Genomic DNA, 27,534 nt, shown 5'->3' with positions numbered 1-27,534 from the left:
AAGTTAACAAAACAAATGAACTTTTTCACGATATTCAAATTTTTTGAGATGCACCTGTATACATGCATGTGTGTATTTATATATACGTAGTAAATGTACACAGAACATACACAAATTATGTAAACAAAAACTTATTTTGGATGTGATTAATCGCGATGAATCATTTCTCAGCACTAATATATATATAAAATGTGTGATAACTGTCTAAACATTAATTGTATTCATTAATCTTCCTCAGGTCAGACTGTATAGAAGTTAAGAAGTTAGACAGGCTTTTATCCAAAAGATTTATTACAGAAACATTCTATAAACAAATTATGAAAAGGCAAAGAAACAATATTCTGCTAATCATAGCCATTTGGATATTGGACATACAATATCACATGATCTCTGAGTCTTCTCAGTACAGATGCTGTATTAGTACACAGGACTTTTAGAGCTGGGCTTTGATGAACACAAACTGTCATGACAATAAAAACTTCCACATGTAAAACTACACAGATACAGTGCATGTAAAGACAGATGAGGTTCATCCACTGAGCACAACGCAGTTATGAGTACAAGAGATATGGCAAGGAATGGACAGCTTCAGGGCTGAAACAGATCCATCACACCAGAGATGATCTTCAGATCTCCACATCACTTTCTTTATCATTATCATGGTCACCATCGTAAAACTCGTTCGCTGCGTCAGGCCTGTGATCAAACAGAAGACGGTTTAACACGATCAGGACATTCAGTCAAGCAGCTGCTGTTATATCTTCTGGATCTACAGTAAAGTACAATAATGATATACAAATAAGTTGTTTTTGAAAGAAATGAATACTTTTAGCAAAGATGTGTTAAATGTATTAATGTTACAAAATATTTCAAATAAATGCTGTTATATGCTATAACTTTCTACTTATCGTGTTGGGTAAGTTACTCTAAAAAAGTAATTAATTACATCTTCAACAGTGTAATTAGATTACTGTACAAATGACTCTCTCCAAAAAGTATTTAACTTCTTAATACTAATTACTTTCTAAATCCTAGATCAACCTGGACAAGTTAATGATACAAGAATAGACATGAAACGCTTCTTAATTCTTTCAAGTAACTACATAAATTATTCTGCTCACACTTTAGAGTATAATTCTCACTATTCACTAATTATTAACTATGGCTTTTGCCTCAATATACTCCTAATTAATACTTAGTAAAGTAGTTGTTAAGTTGAAGAATTGGGTATGATTAAGGATTTAGAATAAGGTCTTGCAGAATAAGACATTAATGTGTGTGTTTTTAAAGTAATTATAAACAGCCAATATCTAGTAATATTCATGCTAATAACCAACTAGTTAATAGTGAGAATTGGACACTAAAGTGTTACCAATATTCTTATTAACTCAAAGTATTTAAAGTGAGAAGGTTACATAAAAGCATGCATTTTAAGTTTAGACTTTAAATTTGATGTTAAATCCACTATTGTATTGTATATAAATGCTCTACAGTCTACACACAGTAGTGAGTTCAATTACATAAGAAGTAACTGTAATTAAATTACAGAAAATAAGAGTAATCCCTTACTTTACTTCTTTAAGGGAAAAGTAATTCAATTACAGTAACTAATTACACCCAACACTGCTACTTATTAAAGAATCCTGTCTCAATATCTCACAGCTTCCACAGAAATATTGTGCAGCACAGCTGCTTTCTTCATTGATAATAATCAGAAATGTTTCTTGAGCAGCAAATCAGTATATTAGAGTGATTTCTGAAGATCATAATATGTATCATATCATAGTAATGATGCTGAACATTCAGCTGCGCATCACTGGAATAAATTATATTTTATATTCACACAGAAACAGCTGTTTTAGATTACAATAATATTTCACAATATTACTGTTTATTTATTTACATTTTTTACTGCAAGTTTCGATCAAATATCATACAACTGCGGTCTCAGTGGGCAGAAGGGACCTCAGACCCAGCGCTTAAACACGAGTGTTAGTTTCTGGTCACCTGGAGAAGTTGTCCTCTGACCCGCGCTCATCAGGGTCAGCCTCGTCTGGACGCTCGTAGCTCAGCAGATCAGAGGGAACGTCATGGATCTGAACGCTTGGTGCATGATTCAACATCTTCAAGTTCTCAAACACTGTCTGGCGAATCTGCTCCAGATACTAGAAACACAGGAAACACCACACTGCACTGAACATTTACACACCTTCAGAAGTACAACACACTAGAGTATCCTTTAACTAATCGGAAGCGTTACACTTTGATACAGTTTTATTTTTCACTTTTTTTGCATTATTTTAATTTAATACAAAATGAAAAGTTCAATTATAAATAATTAAGCACATGGATTTGATATTAGTACTGGAGCTGACATGAAGTAAACCTTAATAATATGAGATCTCCAAAATCTCTAAATCTCACGCATGTCCAATAGATTTTTCATTATACAATGCTTCTTGTGTTTTATTTTTTCTCAACTTGTTTATTTCCAGCTTTAAAAGAGGTTTTGAAGGTGGTCTCACTGTACTTGTACTGTCAATGTAAACACAGGTTTGTAGACACAAACGAAAAAACATATTTGAGGAAAATAACTCATACTTGTCTAGAATTTTGGTTTTCTATCCTTGTGCTGACATCTGGGTGAAGTGTGAAGTCTGGAGCAAAATATTCAAAGTATTCTGTGCAGAGGACAAATAAAGAGAAGAGGAAACATCAACAGTCTAAACAAAGACATGGAATAACTCTAGATGTGCTCTTCTCCTGTGGCACAGCTGCTGTCTTACCACTATACGGTAGCTCATCACTAATGGGCTCCTCGACTAGCAAAGATGTTTCATATGTCCTACAAGAGAAAATTCAAGTGAATACTCGCACATTACTGAAATCAAGCAGCAAAAACAGCTTAGAAACTGAAAGTCTTCACACATGACCTCCCAAATGAATACGCCTGATGATCAGAGACTCAGAGGTGAGAATGAGGAAGGAGGATAAATCATACGATAGTGAGTAACTACAATGCAAATGTTTTATTAATTAGTGACGCACCAACATTTTTGTCTTATTGTAGTTTAAACAGGAAGCTGCTATAAAGTAACAAGTGATGCAAAGACCCAAGTTTAGCTGGATCTAATACAATGTGTATGAATTTTCATTTTGATAATTCAGGCACTGCAACAAGGCTATTATTGAACATTTATTTGGACTTGACAGCAAACCCAGAGCCTGTGTGTTAGTGATAGAAAGCACCTTTGCTCATCTCACAGAAGCAAAAAGACTTCAGTGAACAACAACAACTCTGTAATGGGCATCAGAGAAACAAACAAAACATATGATATGACTCCTTTAAAGGTTACTTTATAACTGCTATGTAGACTTTTTTGTCTTTTGATGATTTATAGTGAAACAGCGGTGAATAGTGAACGTACCAACATCTGGCGACGTTTCGGACTGTGTATCCTCCTCCTCCCAGAACAAGCAGCGGGATCTTGAAGCTCTTCACAAACTCCACACAATCTCTACAAACACAAGGAGTTTTACCGGCAAGATTTCAACATACTGTGCCGTTTGAGAGAAGTGTTCTTACCCGTGTCCTCGTATGCTGAGATTGAAGCATCCTAACCGATCACAGCCCAGAGAATCTGCTCCACACTGCACCACAGAGATCCCAGAGATGAGCAACAACACAACACACAAACACTGACCGACAGAGCGTGATCTCACCTGCAGAACGATGCAGGTGGGCTGATAGAAGTCCACCACCTGCTTGATGACCGGCTGGAACAGCTGTCTGTAGCCTGAGAGCATCAAAACAAACAGCAAGTCATTTTACTTCTCAGGTGCATGTATCTTGAGATCTTCTGTTCTGTGAAACTGATCAAAATGAAGTGAGTTTATGATTAAAACAAGAACAAACTTCTTTCAAAGTGCTCAAAAGGAAAAGGTTTCATACCCCACTGACATACTTGTTCTTGTTTTAAACATAACCTCAACTTAGTTCAATGTTTCAAGACTTCATTTCACATTTGCATCTGAAGTAAATGTATGTTGATTTAGGCATGTTTAGATATTTGGGTAACACTTTATTTTAGAGTCTCTTAACTAGTTGCTTATTAGCATGCATATTACTAGAATATTAGCAGTAATTAAGCACATATTAATGCCTTTTTCTACATGACCTTATTCTACATCCCTAATCCTACCCAACACCTAAACTTAACAACTACCTTACTAACTATTAATAAGCAGCAAATTAGGAATTTATTGAGGGAAAAGTTGTAGTTAACATTGAATAAATGTTCTATATTCTAAAGTGTCACCGATATTTGTATTGGAAAGCAAAAATATTGATTTTTTATTTTTTTTGCCTTGCATGAAAACTTTCATGCCTTGAATTTCTGCTCTGACCTTTTCAAACCTTACAATCGTGAAAGGGCAAATCGAGACTTTTTAAAGTCTTTCAAAGACCTGAAGAAACCCTGAATGTTCACACTGCTCCAGAGCAGGTTATGTTCACAGAAGACCTTACTATGGCTATTTATATAACCTCAAAGCTCTGTTTACTTGACCTTACAGGACTAAAACTGCTTAACCTGCTTTCAGTAATACTCCCTCAGATACTCTCTCAACATACTGGTGCATGCTGGGATGTTTTAATTTCACAGTAACAGCAGCTCCCATGCTTGCAATAAAGCTGTTTTTTCTTTACTATCTAGCCAAGACAGTAGCAGCAGGTGCTGATCTCTTCACAGATTTAATGTGATATCTTCTGTGTGTGTCACCCAGTAACACAGCAGGCTTTACTATTACAGCTACATGATAAGAGTGAAACTACGCTTTTGCACATTTCTAAGTTTAACTGTATGAAGACTCGTATATTAGAGGATAAATGAACTCACTCTGGTCATCTATCCCGTCTCGCAGCGGCACATTCAGACAGTAGTAGCGGCCGCTCTCAGCTCCCACCTCATACATGTCACCTTCACATGAACACAACACAAACACCTCCTGTTACTAACCCAGTGATATTAAAGTGTGTTTTCATTAGCATGCACTAGGAACAGCTAAAACTCTATAAATGACTTCTATCAGGCAGCATAAGAACAACATACCAGTTCCTGGGAAAAAGTAGTTCCCGTATTTGTGGAAGGACACAGTCATGACTCTGTCTGTGAGGTAAAATGCTTCCTGAACACCATCACCATGATGAATATCAATGTCAATGTAGAGCACGCGTGGATGATACCTATCAGACAGAAATAAGCAAAGATGAGTTGAGCTGACGTGTCCTGCTAGTTATGTAGGTGTGGAAGAGGTCATATTTAAAGTGTGTCATCACTGCTAGCATCACCAAAAATACAATCACTGCTGTTGAACAAGTTTCAAACAACACCACCGGTCAGACAAACACACGCCATAGGTTGAGGCAATGTTATTGTGTCAATCTTATTCTCTATAAAACAACCCGCGAGCAGCTCCATTTGATACTGCATTTTTATTCATTCATTTGCCACACCCACAATACTAGTTCATTCCAAAACAGCTAAAACTTTATTAAAATGGTAAGTTTCCTATATACATTCATAAATGTACTCATATATTTCTATATCATTTTGAATGATGCATTTTATAAAAAGAGTGATGTCACTTCCTGTCCATCTCTCACTTACTTCAAAAGTTCAAGAATACTGATGACAATATCATTAACGTAGCAAAATCCAGACGCCTGAAAATAGAAAAGAAAAGTAATATAGACGCTTTATAGGCACCTGATGTGTTGATGTGGTTTTTCCTCATCTTTATATTAATCTGAGAAAATAAGTGCTTACCTCAAACTTTTTTGCGTGATGTAAACCTCCAGCCCAGTTTATGGCAATGTCACATATCTATGCAATGAACAAATGAATCATCAAACATAATTCAGAGTTCAAAACCTTTACGTTTTAGTTGCTTTTTTATTTGCAAATCTGATTTTTATTTACAAATCTGTCTTTTCAGCGCCACATCTTTCATTTCACATACCAAATGCATTATTTTCAGGAAGCAGAAATAAATGTTCATGTTCACAACTGTATGATTTATGATTTTGTGCAAAGCATCTGCAAATGCAACATTTCCAGCATCTGACCTTGTGATTTAACTGAGTCGCTCCTTGCAAAGAGGCACCTGTGTATCTCGAACAAAACTCAAACAGACCTGGAAAGACAGGACTGGAACACAAAAAAGGGCCCAATGATCAGAAAACTCTTGTTTCATTAAACATTTAAAAGCAGAACTATATATCAAACAAATAAGATGTGCTACTTTCATTAGTATTCATTAACACATCACTAAATATCTCGTGCCAATATTTTAATCAAAAAATGATTTTGATATGATGTGAGGACACTGACCAGTCGTCTCCTACGTTGAAGGCGTTGAGGCTCTTGGTGAAGCCCTGCATGTTGTTTGGACTGACCTTCTGCAGGAAGTCGATGTAATCCTCCGAGTGGAAGCGGCACATGTCGTGCTGAGACGCCTTGTACGGCTTGAACACCTGCACAGAGAGCTCTGCTCATCAGGACCTGCTGTCAAAGAAGTGACTGGACTAAACAGACTCATCATACCATCATCTTCTTGTAGAGGCCATAATGCAGCACGAGACTGTGTGTGAGAGACAGCCGGTGAGGCTTCATCGGGTGTCCAGCACCTACAGGAAAAAATATAAAATAAAATACATGTTCTGCCCCCAAACATCACACTGATACCTGATGATGCTGCCTAGCTGTGGTGGTCTTTTAGGATTTATCAAACTCTTTCATAAAGATCATTCAGATTTTAAAGGGGACCTGTTATGTCCTTTTTACAAGTTGTAAAATAAGTCTCTGATATCCCCAGAGTGTATATGTGCAGTGTTAGCTCAAAATACCCCACAGATCATTTTTTGTAGCTTGCTAAAATCGCCAAATTTAGGGTATGAGCCCAAACGTGCTGATTTTGAGTGTGTTGCTTTAATGCAAATGAGCTGTTGCTCCCGGAGAAGAGGGCGGAGCTTCAAGAGCTCGAGCTCTGCATTAGCAGTGCTAGCCTTTACAAATAAACAGTCCAATATTAATACAAGCCTGTTATCTTTACAGAAAACTACTCTGTTTCAGAGACAATCATCTGATTGTACTGTGCATAATAAATTCACATTTATGAATTACACAGACGGGAGCACGGCGGGATAAAAATAACAACATAGCTGGTCTCATGCTATCACAAACTTTATAAGTCCCACTCGTGATTATGAGCTCGACAACTTCAATCTATCGACTCACATTGCTTTCATATGCATCTTTTAACTACCACATTCCTATTCCCGATCATTCTGATAGCATGTGAAGGCAGCATCAGTGAAAACACACAGAGACAATGATAGCTTTAGCAATTAGCTTTACAGAGTGACAAGAATCTCTTTCAGAAGGGCAATTTTGGAAACAAGCGCGTGATACTTACTTTGTCTGGAGCTGGCGTTCGTGTACGAGGCGTTGGTATTGATTCCTAAACATATAGGGGACGTTACCAGTGTTGCGGGTAACGCATTACAAGTAATGCGAGTTACGTAATCAGATTACTTTTTTCAAGTAACTAGTAAAGTCACGTGTTCCTTTTTAATTTACAAGAAAAAGTTACTTTTTCAAATAAGTAACGGCAGTTCCTTTTTTCCCATTTATTGATTGACAGCTCTCTTGTCCCCATGTTGAGAGAAATCGGGAGTAAGATGTTACTGTAGTTCGATAATAAATGCGAACATGCATTAATTCATCTCACTCGCAAAAAAAACCAAAACAGATTCAGTATTCCTCAAAATCAATAAAACCTGTGAAATGCAACTCAGAACTTGACACAAACCTGCAATAATTAAATGTTAAATAACACAAATATCCTTTATGTATTTAATCCCATTTTATTAACCAATGTCTTTGCTGCTGACCTTCAATGATCCAATTCAACCATATTAATAAGCAAAAATGACTCAAGATAAACATTTGTGCTTCTGAAGTGCTGAAGTGTATTGAAATGACTTCTACATTCAAGTGCAGCATTCCCGCGGGACCCGACCAGATTTCTTGCGACGCAGGATTCAATTTCCAAATAAAACGCGGTCGGTAACTCTGGTGTAATTTGAACGGGAGCGGGCGGTTTAACAATATCCCGTTCCTGACTTCTTCTCAGAACAGCATAGATTCTGCTCTTTATTCTTATTGACCACCGGTACAGCCTGCACTCAGGACTGTTATGCACGAGCTGAACGCATGGACCGCTGCTTTTTGCGTCATGCATTTTATTTGCTTTTAAAGCCTCTTTGGCGCTTACAGTGTATATATCTCGAGGAATGGACCGCAGCTTCTCACTCAGGGCTGTGTTTATGCTAATAGAGCAGAGAGCGTCACAAATGGATGGGACTTTTTCCCCTCGGTGACGTGAACAGAGGGAGAATCTGAAACAGCTCGTTCTGAGAGACTGCTTATGATTTATTGGTTTTATAAAAAAAAATGAATTGGTGGATTTTTAACATTATAGGCTGGTTGTTTTCACACACTGCGGCCACACAACTGTGTTCAAACGCCTTATAAAAGTGATTTTTGCATAATAGGTCCCCTTTATATCTTACTCAATGTGCCTCTTTACAAACAATATGTGACCCTGGACCACAAAACCAGTCATAAGGGTCGATTTCTGAAATTGAGATTTACACATCATCTGAAATAAATTTTTTATACATCATCATCTGAATAAATAATCTTTCCATTGATGTATGGTTTGTTATGATCGGACAATATTTGGCTGAGATACAACTATTTGAAAATCTGGAATCTGAGGGAGCAAAAAAATCTAAATATTGAGAAAATCTCCTTTAAAGTTGTTCAAATGAAGCATATTCAATGCATATTTCTAATCAAAAATGAAGTTTTGATAAATTTACATTAGGACATTTACAAAATATCTTCATGGAACATGATCTTAATATCCTAATGATTTTTGTCATAACAGAGAAATTTATAATTTTGATCCATACAATGTATTGTTGGCTATTGCTACAAATATACCTGTGTTACTCATGACTGCTTTTGTGCTCCAAGGACAGATATAATCCATCTCCTTCTAGACACAAAAGGGTTAAACAGTACTATGTGCTAATCACAGCACATCTTAACTTTAAAGTACAAATACAGTAGTCCAAGGCGACAAATAATGTTACACTTTAACAGTAATCAGTGGAATTTCATTTACTTTCCACTAACAACAAAATTAACCCAAACAACATTTTTAAAATATAATTTCCGACAGTGTTAACACTTTAGAAGTGAAATCGACGGGGTGTTTCTGTCTCAGCATCGACTGGCCGCACATATTTGTTGATGAACATGATGATTTGATTTCTACTGTACAGAGCACAGATGTGTAGTCCTGAAGCTATAGCCTGGTGTCTGGTTTATGACTGTAAACACTGATTTGATTTCTACTGTACAGAGCACAGATGTGTAGTCCTGAAGCTATAGTCTGATGTCTCTGGTTTATGACTGTAAACACTGATTTGATTTCTACTGTACAGTGCACAGATGTGTAGTCCTGAAGCTATAGTCTGATGTCTCTGGTTTATGACTGTAAACACTGATTTGATTTCTACTGTACAGAGCACAGATGTGTAGTCCTGAAGCTATAGTCTGATGTCTCTGGTTTATGACTGTAAACACTGATTTGATTTCTACTGTACAGAGCACAGATGTGTAGTCCTGAAGCTATAGTCTGATGTCTCTGGTTTATGACTGTAAACACTGATTTGATTTCTACTGTACAGGGCACAGATGTGTAGTCCTGAAGCTATAGCCTGGTGTCTGGTTTATGACTGTAAACACTGATTTGATTTCTACTGTACAGAGCACAGATGTGTAGTCCTGAAGCTATAGTCTGGTGTCTCTGGTTTATGACTGTAAACACTGATTTGATTTCTACTGTACAGTGCACAGATGTGTAGTCCTGAAGCTATAGTCTGATGTCTCTGGTTTATGACTGTAAACACTGATTTGATTTCTACTGTACAGAGCACAGATGTGTAGTCCTGAAGCTATAGTCTGATGTCTCTGGTTTATGACTGTAAACACTGATTTGATTTCTACTGTACAGAGCACAGATGTATAGTCCTGAAGCTATAGTCTGATGTCTCTGGTTTATGACTGTAAACACTGATTTGATTTCTACTGTACAGAGCACAGATGTATAGTCCTGAAGCTATAGTCTGATGTCTCTGGTTTATGACTGTAAACACTGATTTGATTTCTACTGTACAGAGCACAGATGTGTAGTCCTGAAGCTATAGTCTGGTGTCTCTGGTTTATGACTGTAAACACTGATTTGATTTCTACTGTACAGAGCACAGATGTGTAGTCCTGAAGCTATAGTCTGATGTCTCTGGTTTATGACTGTAAACACTGATTTGATTTCTACTGTACAGTGCACAGATGTGTAGTCCTGAAGCTATAGTCTGATGTCTCTGGTTTATGACTGTAAACACTGATTTGATTTCTACTGTACAGTGCACAGATGTGTAGTCCTGAAGCTATAGTCTGATGTCTCTGGTTTATGACTGTAAACACTGATTTGATTTCTACTGTACAGAGCACAGATGTGTAGTCCTGAAGCTATAGTCTGATGTCTCTGGTTTATGACTGTAAACACTGATTTGATTTCTACTGTACAGAGCACAGATGTGTAGTCCTGAAGCTATAGTCTGATGTCTCTGGTTTATGACTGTAAACACTGATTTGATTTCTACTGTACAGTGCACAGATGTGTAGTCCTGAAGCTATAGTCTGATGTCTCTGGTTTATGACTGTAAACACTGATTTGATTTCTACTGTACAGAGCACAGATGTGTAGTCCTGAAGCTATAGTCTGATGTCTGGTTTATGACTGTAAACACTGATTTGATTTCTACTGTACAGAGCACAGATGTGTAGTCCTGAAGCTATAGTCTGGTGTCTGGTTTATGACTGTAAACACTGATTTGATTTCTACTGTACAGAGCACAGATGTGTAGTCCTGAAGCTATAGTCTGGTGTCTGGTTTATGACTGTAAACACTGATTTGATTTCTACTGTACAGTGCACAGATGTGTAGTCCTGAAGCTATAGTCTGATGTCTCTGGTTTATGACTGTAAACACTGATTTGATTTCTACTGTACAGTGCACAGATGTGTAGTCCTGAAGCTATAGTCTGATGTCTGGTTTATGACTGTAAACACTGATTTGATTTCTACTGTACAGAGCACAGATGTGTAGTCCTGAAGCTATAGTCTGGTGTCTGGTTTATGACTGTAAACACTGATTTGATTTCTACTGTACAGAGCACAGATGTGTAGTCCTGAAGCTATAGTCTGGTGTCTGGTTTATGACTGTAAACACTGATTTGATTTCTACTGTACAGAGCACAGATGTGTAGTCCTGAAGCTATAGTCTGATGTCTCTGGTTTATGACTGTAAACACTGATTTGATTTCTACTGTACAGAGCACAGATGTGTAGTCCTGAAGCTATAGTCTGGTGTCTGGTTTATGACTGTAAACACTGATTTGATTTCTACTGTACAGAGCACAGATGTGTAGTCCTGAAGCTATAGTCTGGTGTCTGGTTTATGACTGTAAACACTGATTTGATTTCTACTGTACAGAGCACAGATGTGTAGTCCTGAAGCTATAGTCTGGTGTCTGGTTTATGACTGTAAACACTGATTTGATTTCTACTGTACAGAGCACAGATGTGTAGTCCTGAAGCTATAGTCTGATGTCTCTGGTTTATGACTGTAAACACTGATTTGATTTCTACTGTACAGTGCACAGATGTGTAGTCCTGAAGCTATAGTCTGATGTCTCTGGTTTATGACTGTAAACACTGATTTGATTTCTACTGTACAGAGCACAGATGTGTAGTCCTGAAGCTATAGTCTGATGTCTCTGGTTTATGACTGTAAACACTGATTTGATTTCTACTGTACAGAGCACAGATGTGTAGTCCTGAAGCTATAGTCTGATGTCTCTGGTTTATGACTGTAAACACTGATTTGATTTCTACTGTACAGAGCACAGATGTGTAGTCCTGAAGCTATAGTCTGATGTCTCTGGTTTATGACTGTAAACACTGATTTGATTTCTACTGTACAGTGCACAGATGTGTAGTCCTGAAGCTATAGTCTGATGTCTCTGGTTTATGACTGTAAACACTGATTTGATTTCTACTGTACAGTGCACAGATGTGTAGTCCTGAAGCTATAGTCTGATGTCTGGTTTATGACTGTAAACACTGATTTGATTTCTACTGTACAGTGCACAGATGTGTAGTCCTGAAGCTATAGTCTGATGTCTCTGGTTTATGACTGTAAACACTGATTTGATTTCTACTGTACAGAGCACTGATGTGTAGTCCTGAAGCTAGAGTCTGATGTCTCTGGTTTATGACTGTAAACACTGATTTGATTTCTACTGTACAGAGCACAGATGTGTAGTCCTGAAGCTATAGTCTGATGTCTCTGGTTTATGACTGTAAACACTGATTTGATTTCTACTGTACAGTGCACAGATGTGTAGTCCTGAAGCTATAGTCTGATGTCTCTGGTTTATGACTGTAAACACTGATTTGATTTCTACTGTACAGTGCACAGATGTGTAGTCCTGAAGCTATAGTCTGATGTCTGGTTTATGACTGTAAACACTGATTTGATTTCTAGTGTACAGTGCACAGATGTGTAGTCTGATGTCTCTGGTTTATGACTGTAAACACTGATTTGATTTCTACTGTACAGTGGACAGATGTGTAGTCCTGAAGCTATAGTCTGATGTCTCTGGTTTATGACTGTAAACACTGATTTGATTTCTACTGTACAGTGCACAGATGTGTAGTCCTGAAGCTATAGTCTGATGTCTCTGGTTTATGACTGTAAACACTGATTTGATTTCTACAGTACAGTGGACAGATGTGTAGTCCTGAAGCTATAGTCTGATGTCTCTGGTTTATGACTGTAAACACTGATTTGATTTCTACTGTACAGGGCACAGATGTGTAGTCCTGAAGCTATAGTCTGATGTCTCTGGTTTATGACTGTAAACACTGATTTGATTTCTACTGTACAGTGCACAGATGTGTAGTCCTGAAGCTATAGTCTGATGTCTCTGGTTTATGACTGTAAACACTGATTTGATTTCTACTGTACAGTGCACAGATGTGTAGTCCTGAAGCTATAGTCTGATGTCTCTGGTTTATGACTGTAAACACTGATTTGATTTCTACTGTACAGTGCACAGATGTGTAGTCCTGAAGCTATAGTCTGATGTCTCTGGTTTATGACTGTAAACACTGATTTGATTTCTACTGTACAGAGCACAGATGTGTAGTCCTGAAGCTATAGTCTGGTGTCTGGTTTATGACTGTAAACACTGATTTGATTTCTACTGTACAGTGCACAGATGTGTAGTCCTGAAGCTATAGTCTGATGTCTCTGGTTTATGACTGTAAACACTGATTTGATTTCTACTGTACAGTGCACAGATGTGTAGTCCTGAAGCTATAGTCTGATGTCTGGTTTATGACTGTAAACACTGATTTGATTTCTACTGTACAGAGCACAGATGTGTAGTCCTGAAGCTATAGTCTGATGTCTCTGGTTTATGACTGTAAACACTGATTTGATTTCTACTGTACAGGGCACAGATGTGTAGTCCTGAAGCTATAGTCTGATGTCTCTGGTTTATGACTGTAAACACTGATTTGATTTCTACTGTACAGGGCACAGATGTGTAGTCCTGAAGCTATAGTCTGATGTCTCTGGTTTATGACTGTAAACACTGATTTGATTTCTACTGTACAGTGCACAGATGTGTAGTCCTGAAGCTATAGCCTGGTGTCTGGTTTATGACTGTAAACACTGATTTGATTTCTACTGTACAGAGCACAGATGTGTAGTCCTGAAGCTATAGTCTGATGTCTCTGGTTTATGACTGTAAACACTGATTTGATTTCTACTGTACAGTGCACAGATGTGTAGTCCTGAAGCTATAGCCTGGTGTCTGGTTTATGACTGTAAACACTGATTTGATTTCTACTGTACAGAGCACAGATGTGTAGTCCTGAAGCTATAGTCTGATGTCTCTGGTTTATGACTGTAAACACTGATTTGATTTCTACTGTACAGAGCACAGATGTGTAGTCCTGAAGCTATAGTCTGATGTCTCTGGTTTATGACTGTAAACACTGATTTGATTTCTACTGTACAGAGCACAGATGTGTAGTCCTGAAGCTATAGTCTGGTGTCTGGTTTATGACTGTAAACACTGATTTGATTTCTACTGTACAGAGCACAGATGTGTAGTCCTGAAGCTATAGTCTGATGTCTCTGGTTTATGACTGTAAACACTGATTTGATTTCTACTGTACAGAGCACAGATGTGTAGTCCTGAAGCTATAGTCTGATGTCTCTGGTTTATGACTGTAAACACTGATTTGATTTCTACTGTACAGAGCACAGATGTGTAGTACTGAAGCTATAGTCTGATGTCTCTGGTTTATGACTGTAAACACTGATTTGATTTCTACTGTACAGAGCACAGATGTGTAGTCCTGAAGCTATAGTCTGATGTCTCTGGTTTATGACTGTAAACACTGATTTGATTTCTACTGTACAGTGCACAGATGTGTAGTCCTGAAGCTATAGTCTGATGTCTCTGGTTTATGACTGTAAACACTGATTTGATTTCTACTGTACAGTGCACAGATGTGTAGTCCTGAAGCTATAGTCTGATGTCTCTGGTTTATGACTGTAAATACTGATTTGATTTCTACTGTACAGTGCACAGATGTGTAGTCCTGAAGCTATAGTCTGATGTCTGGTTTATGACTGTAAACACTGATTTGATTTCTACTGTACAGTGCACAGATGTGTAGTCCTGAAGCTATAGTCTGATGTCTCTGGTTTATGACTGTAAACACTGATTTGATTTCTACTGTACAGAGCACTGATGTGTAGTCCTGAAGCTAGAGTCTGATGTCTCTGGTTTATGACTGTAAACACTGATTTGATTTCTACTGTACAGAGCACAGATGTGTAGTCCTGAAGCTATAGTCTGATGTCTCTGGTTTATGACTGTAAACACTGATTTGATTTCTACTGTACAGTGCACAGATGTGTAGTCCTGAAGCTATAGTCTGATGTCTCTGGTTTATGACTGTAAACACTGATTTGATTTCTACTGTACAGTGCACAGATGTGTAGTCCTGAAGCTATAGTCTGATGTCTCTGGTTTATGACTGTAAACACTGATTTGATTTCTACTGTACAGAGCACAGATGTGTAGTCCTGAAGCTATAGTCTGATGTCTCTGGTTTATGACTGTAAACACTGATTTGATTTCTACTGTACAGTGCACAGATGTGTAGTCCTGAAGCTATAGTCTGATGTCTCTGGTTTATGACTGTAAACACTGATTTGATTTCTACTGTACAGTGCACAGATGTGTAGTCCTGAAGCTATAGTCTGATGTCTCTGGTTTATGACTGTAAACACTGATTTGATTTCTACTGTACAGTGCACAGATGTGTAGTCCTGAAGCTATAGTCTGATGTCTCTGGTTTATGACTGTAAACACTGATTTGATTTCTACTGTACAGTGCACAGATGTGTAGTCCTGAAGCTATAGTCTGATGTCTCTGGTTTATGACTGTAAACACTGATTTGATTTCTACTGTACAGAGCACAGATGTGTAGTCCTGAAGCTATAGTCTGATGTCTCTGGTTTATGACTGTAAACACTGATTTGATTTCTACTGTACAGAGCACAGATGTGTAGTCCTGAAGCTATAGTCTGATGTCTCTGGTTTATGACTGTAAACACTGATTTGATTTCTACTGTACAGTGCACAGATGTGTAGTCCTGAAGCTATAGTCTGATGTCTCTGGTTTATGACTGTAAACACTGATTTGATTTCTACTGTACAGAGCACAGATGTGTAGTCCTGAAGCTATAGTCTGATGTCTGGTTTATGACTGTAAACACTGATTTGATTTCTACTGTACAGAGCACAGATGTGTAGTCCTGAAGCTATAGTCTGATGTCTGGTTTATGACTGTAAACACTGATTTGATTTCTACTGTACAGAGCACAGATGTGTAGTCCTGAAGCTATAGTCTGGTGTCTGGTTTATGACTGTAAACACTTATTTGATTTCTACTGTACAGAGCACAGATGTGTAGTCCTGAAGCTATAGTCTGATGTCTCTGGTTTATGACTGTAAACACTGATTTGATTTCTACTGTACAGAGCACAGATGTGTAGTCCTGAAGCTATAGTCTGGTGTCTGGTTTATGACTGTAAACACTGATTTGATTTCTACTGTACAGAGCACAGATGTGTAGTCCTGAAGCTATAGTCTGATGTCTCTGGTTTATGACTGTAAACACTGATTTGATTTCTACTGTACAGAGCACAGATGTGTAGTCCTGAAGCTATAGTCTGATGTCTCTGGTTTATGACTGTAAACACTGATTTGATTTCTACTGTACAGTGCACAGATGTGTAGTCCTGAAGCTATAGTCTGGTGTCTGGTTTATGACTGTAAACACTTATTTGATTTCTACTGTACAGAGCACAGATGTGTAGTCCTGAAGCTATAGTCTGGTGTCTGGTTTATGACTGTAAACACTGATTTGATTTCTACTGTACAGAGCACAGATGTGTAGTCCTGAAGCTATAGTCTGGTGTCTGGTTTATGACTGTAAACACTGATTTGATTTCTACTGTACAGAGCACAGATGTGTAGTCCTGAAGCTATAGTCTGGTGTCTGGTTTATGACTGTAAACACTGATTTGATTTCTACTGTACAGAGCACAGATGTGTAGTCCTGAAGCTATAGTCTTATGTCTCTGGTTTATGACTGTAAACACTGATTTGATTTCTACTGTACAGTGCACAGATGTGTAGTCCTGAAGCTATAGTCTGATGTCTCTGGTTTATGACTGTAAACACTGATTTGATTTCTACTGTACAGAGCACAGATGTATAGTCCTGAAGCTATAGTCTGATGTCTCTGGTTTATGACTGTAAACACTGATTTGATTTCTACTGTACAGAGCACAGATGTGTAGTCCTGAAGCTATAGTCTGGTGTCTGGTTTATGACTGTAAACACTGATTTGATTTCTACTGTACAGAGCACAGATGTGTAGTCCTGAAGCTATAGTCTGATGTCTCTGGTTTATGACTGTAAACACTGATTTGATTTCTACTGTACAGAGCACAGATGTGTAGTCCTGAAGCTATAGTCTGATGTCTCTGGTTTATGACTGTAAACACTGATTTGATTTCTACTGTACAGAGCACAGATGTGTAGTCCTGAAGCTATAGTCTGATGTCTGGTTTATGACTGTAAACACTGATTTGATTTCTACTGTACAGAGCACAGATGTGTAGTCCTGAAGCTATAGTCTGATGTCTCTGGTTTATGACTGTAAACACTGATTTGATTTCTACTGTACAGTGCACAGATGTGTAGTCCTGAAGCTATAGTCTGGTGTCTGGTTTATGACTGTAAACACTGATTTGATTTCTACTGTACAGTGGACAGATGTGTAGTCCTGAAGCTATAGTCTGATGTCTCTGGTTTATGACTGTAAACACTGATTTGATTTCTACTGTACAGTGCACAGATGTGTAGTCCTGAAGCTATAGTCTGATGTCTCTGGTTTATGACTGTAAACACTGATTTGATTTCTACTGTACAGTGCACAGATGTGTAGTCCTGAAGCTATAGTCTGATGTCTCTGGTTTATGACTGTAAACACTGATTTGATTTCTACTGTACAGTGCACAGGTGTGTAGTCCTGAAGCTATAGTCTGATGTCTCTGGTTTATGACTGTAAACACTGATTTGATTTCTACTGTACAGTGCACAGATGTGTAGTCCTGAAGCTATAGTCTGATGTCTCTGGTTTATGACTGTAAACACTGATTTGATTTCTACTGTACAGTGCACAGATGTGTAGTCCTGAAGCTATAGTCTGATGTCTGGTTTATGACTGTAAACACTGATTTGATTTCTACTGTACAGAGCACAGATGTGTAGTCCTGAAGCTATAGTCTGATGTCTCTGGTTTATGACTGTAAACACTGATTTGATTTCTACTGTACAGGGCACAGATGTGTAGTCCTGAAGCTATAGTCTGATGTCTCTGGTTTATGACTGTAAACACTGATTTGATTTCTACTGTACAGAGCACAGATGTGTAGTCCTGAAGCTATAGTCTGGTGTCTCTGGTTTATGACTGTAAACACTGATTTGATTTCTACTGTACAGTGCACAGATGTGTAGTCCTGAAGCTATAGTCTGATGTCTCTGGTTTATGACTGTAAACACTGATTTGATTTCTACTGTACAGTGCACAGATGTGTAGTCCTGAAGCTATAGTCTGGTGTCTCTGGTTTATGACTGTAAACACTGATTTGATTTCTACTGTACAGGGCACAGATGTGTAGTCCTGAAGCTATAGTCTGATGTCTCTGGTTTATGACTGTAAACACTGATTTGATTTCTACTGTACAGTGCACAGATGTGTAGTCCTGAAGCTATAGTCTGATGTCTCTGGTTTATGACTGTAAACACTGATTTGATTTCTACTGTACAGTGCACAGATGTGTAGTCCTGAAGCTATAGTCTGATGTCTCTGGTTTATGACTGTAAACACTGATTTGATTTCTACTGTACAGTGCACAGATGTGTAGTCCTGAAGCTATAGTCTGATGTCTGGTTTATGACTGTAAACACTGATTTGATTTCTACTGTACAGAGCACAGATGTGTAGTCCTGAAGCTATAGTCTGATGTCTCTGGTTTATGACTGTAAACACTGATTTGATTTCTACTGTACAGAGCACAGATGTGTAGTCCTGAAGCTATAGTCTGGTGTCTGGTTTATGACTGTAAACACTGATTTGATTTCTACTGTACAGTGCACAGATGTGTAGTCCTGAAGCTATAGTCTGATGTCTCTGGTTTATGACTGTAAACACTGATTTGATTTCTACTGTACAGAGCACAGATGTGTAGTCCTGAAGCTATAGTCTGATGTCTCTGGTTTATGACTGTAAACACTGATTTGATTTCTACTGTACAGAGCACAGATGTGTAGTCCTGAAGCTATAGTCTGATGTCTCTGGTTTATGACTGTAAACACTGATTTGATTTCTACTGTACAGAGCACAGATGTGTAGTCCTGAAGCTATAGTCTGATGTCTCTGGTTTATGACTGTAAACACTGATTTGATTTCTACTGTACAGAGCACAGATGTGTAGTCCTGAAGCTATAGTCTGGTGTCTGGTTTATGACTGTAAACACTGATTTGATTTCTACTGTACAGAGCACAGATGTGTAGTCCTGAAGCTATAGTCTGATGTCTCTGGTTTATGACTGTAAACACTGATTTGATTTCTACTGTACAGAGCACAGATGTGTAGTCCTGAAGCTATAGTCTGATGTCTCTGGTTTATGACTGTAAACACTGATTTGATTTCTACTGTACAGAGCACAGATGTGTAGTACTGAAGCTATAGTCTGATGTCTCTGGTTTATGACTGTAAACACTGATTTGATTTCTACTGTACAGAGCACAGATGTGTAGTCCTGAAGCTATAGTCTGATGTCTCTGGTTTATGACTGTAAACACTGATTTGATTTCTACTGTACAGTGCACAGATGTGTAGTCCTGAAGCTATAGTCTGATGTCTCTGGTTTATGACTGTAAACACTGATTTGATTTCTACTGTACAGTGCACAGATGTGTAGTCCTGAAGCTATAGTCTGATGTCTCTGGTTTATGACTGTAAACACTGATTTGATTTCTACTGTACAGTGCACAGATGTGTAGTCCTGAAGCTATAGTCTGATGTCTGGTTTATGACTGTAAACACTGATTTGATTTCTACTGTACAGTGCACAGATGTGTAGTCCTGAAGCTATAGTCTGATGTCTCTGGTTTATGACTGTAAACACTGATTTGATTTCTACTGTACAGAGCACTGATGTGTAGTCCTGAAGCTAGAGTCTGATGTCTCTGGTTTATGACTGTAAACACTGATTTGATTTCTACTGTACAGAGCACAGATGTGTAGTCCTGAAGCTATAGTCTGATGTCTCTGGTTTATGACTGTAAACACTGATTTGATTTCTACTGTACAGAGCACAGATGTGTAGTCCTGAAGCTATAGTCTGATGTCTCTGGTTTATGACTGTAAACACTGATTTGATTTCTACTGTACAGTGCACAGATGTGTAGTCCTGAAGCTATAGTCTGATGTCTCTGGTTTATGACTGTAAACACTGATTTGATTTCTACTGTACAGTGCACAGATGTGTAGTCCTGAAGCTATAGTCTGATGTCTCTGGTTTATGACTGTAAACACTGATTTGATTTCTACTGTACAGTGCACAGATGTGTAGTCCTGAAGCTATAGTCTGATGTCTCTGGTTTATGACTGTAAACACTGATTTGATTTCTACTGTACAGTGCACAGATGTGTAGTCCTGAAGCTATAGTCTGATGTCTCTGGTTTATGACTGTAAACACTGATTTGATTTCTACTGTACAGTGCACAGATGTGTAGTCCTGAAGCTATAGTCTGATGTCTCTGGTTTATGACTGTAAACACTGATTTGATTTCTACTGTACAGTGCACAGATGTGTAGTCCTGAAGCTATAGTCTGATGTCTCTGGTTTATGACTGTAAACACTGATTTGATTTCTACTGTACAGTGCACAGATGTGTAGTCCTGAAGCTATAGTCTGATGTCTCTGGTTTATGACTGTAAACACTGATTTGATTTCTACTGTACAGAGCACAGATGTGTAGTCCTGAAGCTATAGTCTGATGTCTCTGGTTTATGACTGTAAACACTGATTTGATTTCTACTGTACAGAGCACAGATGTGTAGTCCTGAAGCTATAGTCTGATGTCTCTGGTTTATGACTGTAAACACTGATTTGATTTCTACTGTACAGTGCACAGATGTGTAGTCCTGAAGCTATAGTCTGATGTCTGGTTTATGACTGTAAACACTGATTTGATTTCTACTGTACAGTGGACAGATGTGTAGTCCTGAAGCTATAGTCTGATGTCTCTGGTTTATGACTGTAAACACTGATTTGATTTCTACTGTACAGTGCACAGATGTGTAGTCCTGAAGCTATAGTCTGATGTCTCTGGTTTATGACTGTAAACACTGATTTGATTTCTACTGTACAGTGCACAGATGTGTAGTCCTGAAGCTATAGTCTGATGTCTCTGGTTTATGACTGTAAACACTGATTTGATTTCTACTGTACAGTGCACAGATGTGTAGTCCTGAAGCTATAGTCTGATGTCTCTGGTTTATGACTGTAAACACTGATTTGATTTCTACTGTACAGTGCACAGATGTGTAGTCCTGAAGCTATAGTCTGATGTCTCTGGTTTATGACTGTAAACACTGATTTGATTTCTACTGTACAGTGCACAGATGTGTAGTCCTGAAGCTATAGTCTGATGTCTCTGGTTTATGACTGTAAACACTGATTTGATTTCTACTGTACAGTGCACAGATGTGTAGTCCTGAAGCTATAGTCTGATGTCTCTGGTTTATGACTGTAAACACTGATTTGATTTCTACTGTACAGAGCACAGATGTGTAGTCCTGAAGCTATAGTCTGATGTCTCTGGTTTATGACTGTAAACACTGATTTGATTTCTACTGTACAGAGCACAGATGTGTAGTCCTGAAGCTATAGTCTGATGTCTCTGGTTTATGACTGTAAACACTGATTTGATTTCTACTGTACAGTGCACAGATGTGTAGTCCTGAAGCTATAGTCTGATGTCTGGTTTATGACTGTAAACACTGATTTGATTTCTACTGTACAGTGGACAGATGTGTAGTCCTGAAGCTATAGTCTGATGTCTCTGGTTTATGACTGTAAACACTGATTTGATTTCTACTGTACAGAGCACAGATGTGTAGTCCTGAAGCTATAGTCTGATGTCTCTGGTTTATGACTGTAAACACTGATTTGATTTCTACTGTACAGTGCACAGATGTGTAGTCCTGAAGCTATAGTCTGATGTCTCTGGTTTATGACTGTAAACACTGATTTGATTTCTACTGTACAGAGCACAGATGTGTAGTCCTGAAGCTATAGTCTGATGTCTGGTTTATGACTGTAAACACTGATTTGATTTCTACTGTACAGAGCACAGATGTGTAGTCCTGAAGCTATAGTCTGATGTCTGGTTTATGACTGTAAACACTGATTTGATTTCTACTGTACAGAGCACAGATGTGTAGTCCTGAAGCTATAGTCTGGTGTCTGGTTTATGACTGTAAACACTTATTTGATTTCTACTGTACAGAGCACAGATGTGTAGTCCTGAAGCTATAGTCTGATGTCTCTGGTTTATGACTGTAAACACTGATTTGATTTCTACTGTACAGAGCACAGATGTGTAGTCCTGAAGCTATAGTCTGGTGTCTGGTTTATGACTGTAAACACTGATTTGATTTCTACTGTACAGAGCACAGATGTGTAGTCCTGAAGCTATAGTCTGATGTCTCTGGTTTATGACTGTAAACACTGATTTGATTTCTACTGTACAGTGCACAGATGTGTAGTCCTGAAGCTATAGTCTGGTGTCTGGTTTATGACTGTAAACACTTATTTGATTTCTACTGTACAGAGCACAGATGTGTAGTCCTGAAGCTATAGTCTGGTGTCTGGTTTATGACTGTAAACACTGATTTGATTTCTACTGTACAGAGCACAGATGTGTAGTCCTGAAGCTATAGTCTGGTGTCTGGTTTATGACTGTAAACACTGATTTGATTTCTACTGTACAGAGCACAGATGTGTAGTCCTGAAGCTATAGTCTGGTGTCTGGTTTATGACTGTAAACACTGATTTGATTTCTACTGTACAGTGCACAGATGTGTAGTCCTGAAGCTATAGTCTGGTGTCTCTGGTTTATGACTGTAAACACTGATTTGATTTCTACTGTACAGAGCACAGATGTGTAGTCCTGAAGCTATAGCCTGATGTCTGGTTTATGACTGTAAACACTGATTTGATTTCTACTGTACAGTGCACAGATGTGTAGTCCTGAAGCTATAGTCTGATGTCTCTGGTTTATGACTGTAAACACTGATTTGATTTCTACTGTACAGAGCACAGATGTGTAGTCCTGAAGCTATAGCCTGATGTCTGGTTTATGACTGTAAACACTGATTTGATTTCTACTGTACAGTGCACAGATGTGTAGTCCTGAAGCTATAGTCTGATGTCTCTGGTTTATGACTGTAAACACTGATTTGATTTCTACTGTACAGTGGACAGATGTGTAGTCCTGAAGCTATAGTCTGATGTCTCTGGTTTATGACTGTAAACACTGATTTGATTTCTACTGTACAGTGCACAGATGTGTAGTCCTGAAGCTATAGTCTGATGTCTCTGGTTTATGACTGTAAACACTGATTTGATTTCTACTGTACAGAGCACAGATGTGTAGTCCTGAAGCTATAGTCTGATGTCTCTGGTTTATGACTGTAAACACTGATTTGATTTCTACTGTACAGAGCACAGATGTGTAGTCCTGAAGCTATAGTCTGATGTCTGGTTTATGACTGTAAACACTGATTTGATTTCTACTGTACAGAGCACAGATGTGTAGTCCTGAAGCTATAGTCTGATGTCTCTGGTTTATGACTGTAAACACTGATTTGATTTCTACTGTACAGAGCACAGATGTGTAGTCCTGAAGCTATAGTCTGATGTCTCTGGTTTATGACTGTAAACACTGATTTGATTTCTACTGTACAGAGCACAGATGTGTAGTCCTGAAGCTATAGTCTGATGTCTCTGGTTTATGACTGTAAACACTGATTTGATTTCTACTGTACAGAGCACAGATGTGTAGTCCTGAAGCTATAGTCTGATGTCTGGTTTATGACTGTAAACACTGATTTGATTTCTACTGTACAGAGCACAGATGTGTAGTCCTGAAGCTATAGTCTGATGTCTCTGGTTTATGACTGTAAACACTGATTTGATTTCTACTGTAGAGCAGTCCTGAAGCTGTGGTTATGACTGTAAACACTGATGATTAGCCGCTGCTGCTAACACACACACTTCACTCTTACCGTAGTGAAAGTTCCCCACGTCTGGGTCGTAGAAATACGCCGTTCGGTTCATCATTTTGTCGCAGAGTCTGAATAAAAAGGGTTATTTCTGACAAAACGAGAGAAAAATGTTTTCATTTATTTACTCTCTGCATATCTCTGTCGCCATCTTCATTACAGAACCGGAAGCACTCTCTTCCTCTTCTTCGCTGCTGCTGCTGCTGTGGAGAGATTGCGCTGCACAGCGCCACCTTACGACTACCACAGCAAACACACACTTCGATTTCCTACAGAGTTTGTATGAATAAAACTAATAAAAATAAATATTATAAAAAATAAAAATAATAATGATTAAAATAAATGATAAAATAAATAAATATTTTAAAAGTTTTAATGGTTATTATTACAACCCTTTATTTTATTTCACCAGGAGCTAAGGGTTTGGCACGGTTAGTGAAGCCCAAATTTACATTTAGTACATTAAACTAGACATCTCCTCCAGACAGAGCCTCTGCTCTTCAGGAAACTGCCCAGAACGAGGGAGAGATGTCTGACTGTGTCTGAAAAGCTTTTAATTATTCTTTGTGTGGTTCAAAATGTATAATATAATTGTTGTATACATGTATTCTTCTTGTTGTTGTTGTGTTGAAGTGATCTCTGAACTGAATTAAGCTAACTGAGTCTTGTTATAGCACTATTGCTCCTTTATTGAGTTTGATTGCTTCTATTGTCCTATTTGTAAGTGTCTTTGGATAAAAGCATCTGCTAAATGACTAAATATAAGGATAATCTCTGATAACAGCTCTAGCATCATTTACCTATTGCTTTAATTTACATTAAAATGTAAAGACATACATTCAAGTGTGACTGACCAGTTTCAGCATTGAGCTCTAGCCAGTATTGACTGAAATCAACAGTTTGTTCCGGTCCTCAGGTTTGACTGAGATTTGTCTGAAGCTTTCACTTGAGGACATATCAAGCCATGAGTTTGTCTTTCAGTCTGTGTGAGGTTTGCTGACACAGTTTGATGCTTTCATTTCTTTGCAACTGTTTTCATTGACAGAGAACGAGCATCTGAACCAGCGGGTGATTTCGGTCTGAAACTGGAGCTGCTTGCTCGTGGAGTCATGCTGTCGTGGTGAATATCAGCACCGCTGTCATTCCCTGTGACTTTACAAACACTGCTTTGTGAAGCTTTGCAAATCATGTGTTACAAACCAGAGATTCAGGACATGTATCAAAGCGATTTCAATAAACGAAGCTTTCTTAAAGGGCACCTGTTATGTAAAATCCACTTTTACATGATGCTTGAACATAATTATGTGCTGCCAGTGTGTGAACACAACCAGCCTACAATGATAAAACTCCTTATTTTTAATCCCCATTAAACCAAATATTTGAAATGTTTTGAATCTTCAAAGGTTAGAGGTCGATCTCAGCGAACCCATGCACCAGTGTAAAATATGTGTGTTTTTTACCTAATCTCAGATCAGTTTTATATAGTGGACACATCTGTATAATAAAAATTAATAGTTGGAGTTAATATTCTCTTATGGCCTGATTAACCAAACTCTCCATAAACAAAACAAGCCCTACAAATTAATAAAATAACACATTATACAGACACTTCATATTCATTGGTATTAGATGATTTGTTAATTGCATTTAGTGCAGTCAAACAATTAATTGCATCCAAAATAAAAGTTTTTGTTTATGTAATATATGTGTGTGTACTGTGTATATTTATTATGTATATATACACATACACACACATGCATGAATATTTAAGAAAAATATGTTAAGTTTATATATATAAAATATTTATACTTAATATCAGTTATATGAATATAAATATATACATGGAAATATTTTCCTAATATATACTGTATGTGTGTGTATTTGTCACAGATCGACCAGGCTCTCACCCCAGCCAATCACAGCGAGCTCCCTCACCTGAGTTCTGATCAACACACCTGCACATCATCACCACCTCATCAAGGCTCTCCATAAAACCACACACCTCACCACAGCCAAGCGTCCGGTCTCGTTTATACGAAGGGGACTCCTGCAAGTATATGCTGATACTGACCTGTTATTTACCTGCCTGTGAACTTACCTCTTGTCCTTTCTCCAAGTGTTGTCATCCGTGTCCTGGATCCCTGTTTGTCATTCCTGGAGCTTCATGACGAAGCGTCGAGGTGTGTGGTTCCTGTTCATCCACGAGCTCCTGTCGAAGAAGGCCACGGTTCAGTGAAAGAGTCTCATTCCCATCATACATCTCTGCATCTGAAATTACCGTTGTCATCCCCTGCCTTCACCCATCTGGACAATAAACCTTACCTTTATTTACATCCTAAGTGTTCCATCTTCTTCTGTAACAGTATTTATATAGACAATAAATATACACAGTATCCACGCATATATTATGTAAACAAACTTTTATTTTGGATGTGATGAATCGTTTGACAGCACTAATTTAATATATTGCACTTGATCAGGGGCATAACCATCATTTCAAAAGTGTTATACCTGATTTGGTTTTGTTTCTTCAGTTAACCCTGGTCTAATTGACAGGTTTTATTTTTAATCATACCTTTGTGCTTAATATGCTTTATGATTATATTATATATGATTATAAAACCGAAGGAAAGAAAGAGAGAAAAAAGAAACAAATACAACAGCTTGTCACTGGGACAGTACCATTAAAAGGACATCTTTGTACCTTATTTACCCCAAAAAGTTTCATAGTTGTACATTACGGTACATATTGGTACTCTATATGTGCACCTTTTTGAGTATAAGTTACAAAGATGTGCTTATAAGGGTACTATTGTTTATATATTTCAGATTGTATTTTGTGTGTGTCGTATGTAGAGTACATGGCACACAGTAATGGATACTTGCACATTCACATACTACTTTATTCTGTTCTGTTCTATTATACATTAGTCTGATTAGTGTATGTTAAAAGACATATCTTATCATAGACAATGCTGTAAATAATCTTTACCTCTGAAGCCTCACTGAAACTCATTCACTCATCTGTGTATTCACTTCTGCCTCTGTCTACAGCAAATAAAGTAGTGTTTGAAACATCTACATACAGGGAATAGTGACATACAGAAGAAAATAACTAATTAAGTGCACTGCTGGACAATAACCAATCATTTTTATCCTAAATTATTTTTAACACTTTAGAATGATAAACACATATTCACTATTAACTATGACTTTTGCCTCAAAAAACTCTTCATTTACTGCTTATTAATATCTTGTAAGGTAGTCGTTGTAGTTGTTAAGTTTAGGATTATGGGATGCAGAATATGATCATGAA

The 27,534-nt window shown here is 37.9% G+C and overlaps 1 protein-coding gene across 2 annotated transcripts; it reads right to left on the bottom strand.

Annotated features, from left to right (window-relative positions):
• Window positions 1-45: 45 nt before the first annotated feature.
• hdac3 (histone deacetylase 3) lies at window positions 46-24,425 on the bottom strand. Of its 2 annotated transcripts, XM_079438384.1 has the most exons (16): window positions 24,222-24,414; window positions 7,477-7,521; window positions 6,606-6,688; window positions 6,393-6,535; window positions 6,128-6,209; window positions 5,829-5,885; window positions 5,670-5,725; window positions 5,112-5,245; window positions 4,899-4,979; window positions 3,724-3,797; window positions 3,587-3,651; window positions 3,429-3,518; window positions 2,787-2,845; window positions 2,602-2,681; window positions 2,008-2,165; window positions 271-696 (listed from the first exon to the last, which is right to left on the bottom strand). In XM_079438384.1, exons 1-16 carry the CDS (start codon window positions 24,274-24,276, stop codon window positions 627-629), a joined length of 1,332 nt encoding a protein of 443 aa, XP_079294510.1. In that variant the 5' UTR covers window positions 24,277-24,414; the 3' UTR covers window positions 271-626. The 2 variants fall into 2 exon arrangements, with proteins under 2 accessions (XP_079294511.1, XP_079294510.1); XM_079438385.1 differs by lacking the exon at window positions 7,477-7,521 and having other exon boundaries at window positions 46-696; window positions 24,222-24,425.
• Between the last annotated feature and the right edge of the window lie 3,109 nt (window positions 24,426-27,534).

This window comes from Barbus barbus (assembly GCF_936440315.1).
Source record: "Barbus barbus genome assembly, chromosome: 17".
Classification (NCBI taxonomy): Eukaryota; Metazoa; Chordata; class Actinopteri; order Cypriniformes; family Cyprinidae; genus Barbus; species Barbus barbus.
Note: the sequence above shows the minus strand (reverse complement) of the source record. Positions and strands in the feature narration are given on the sequence as shown.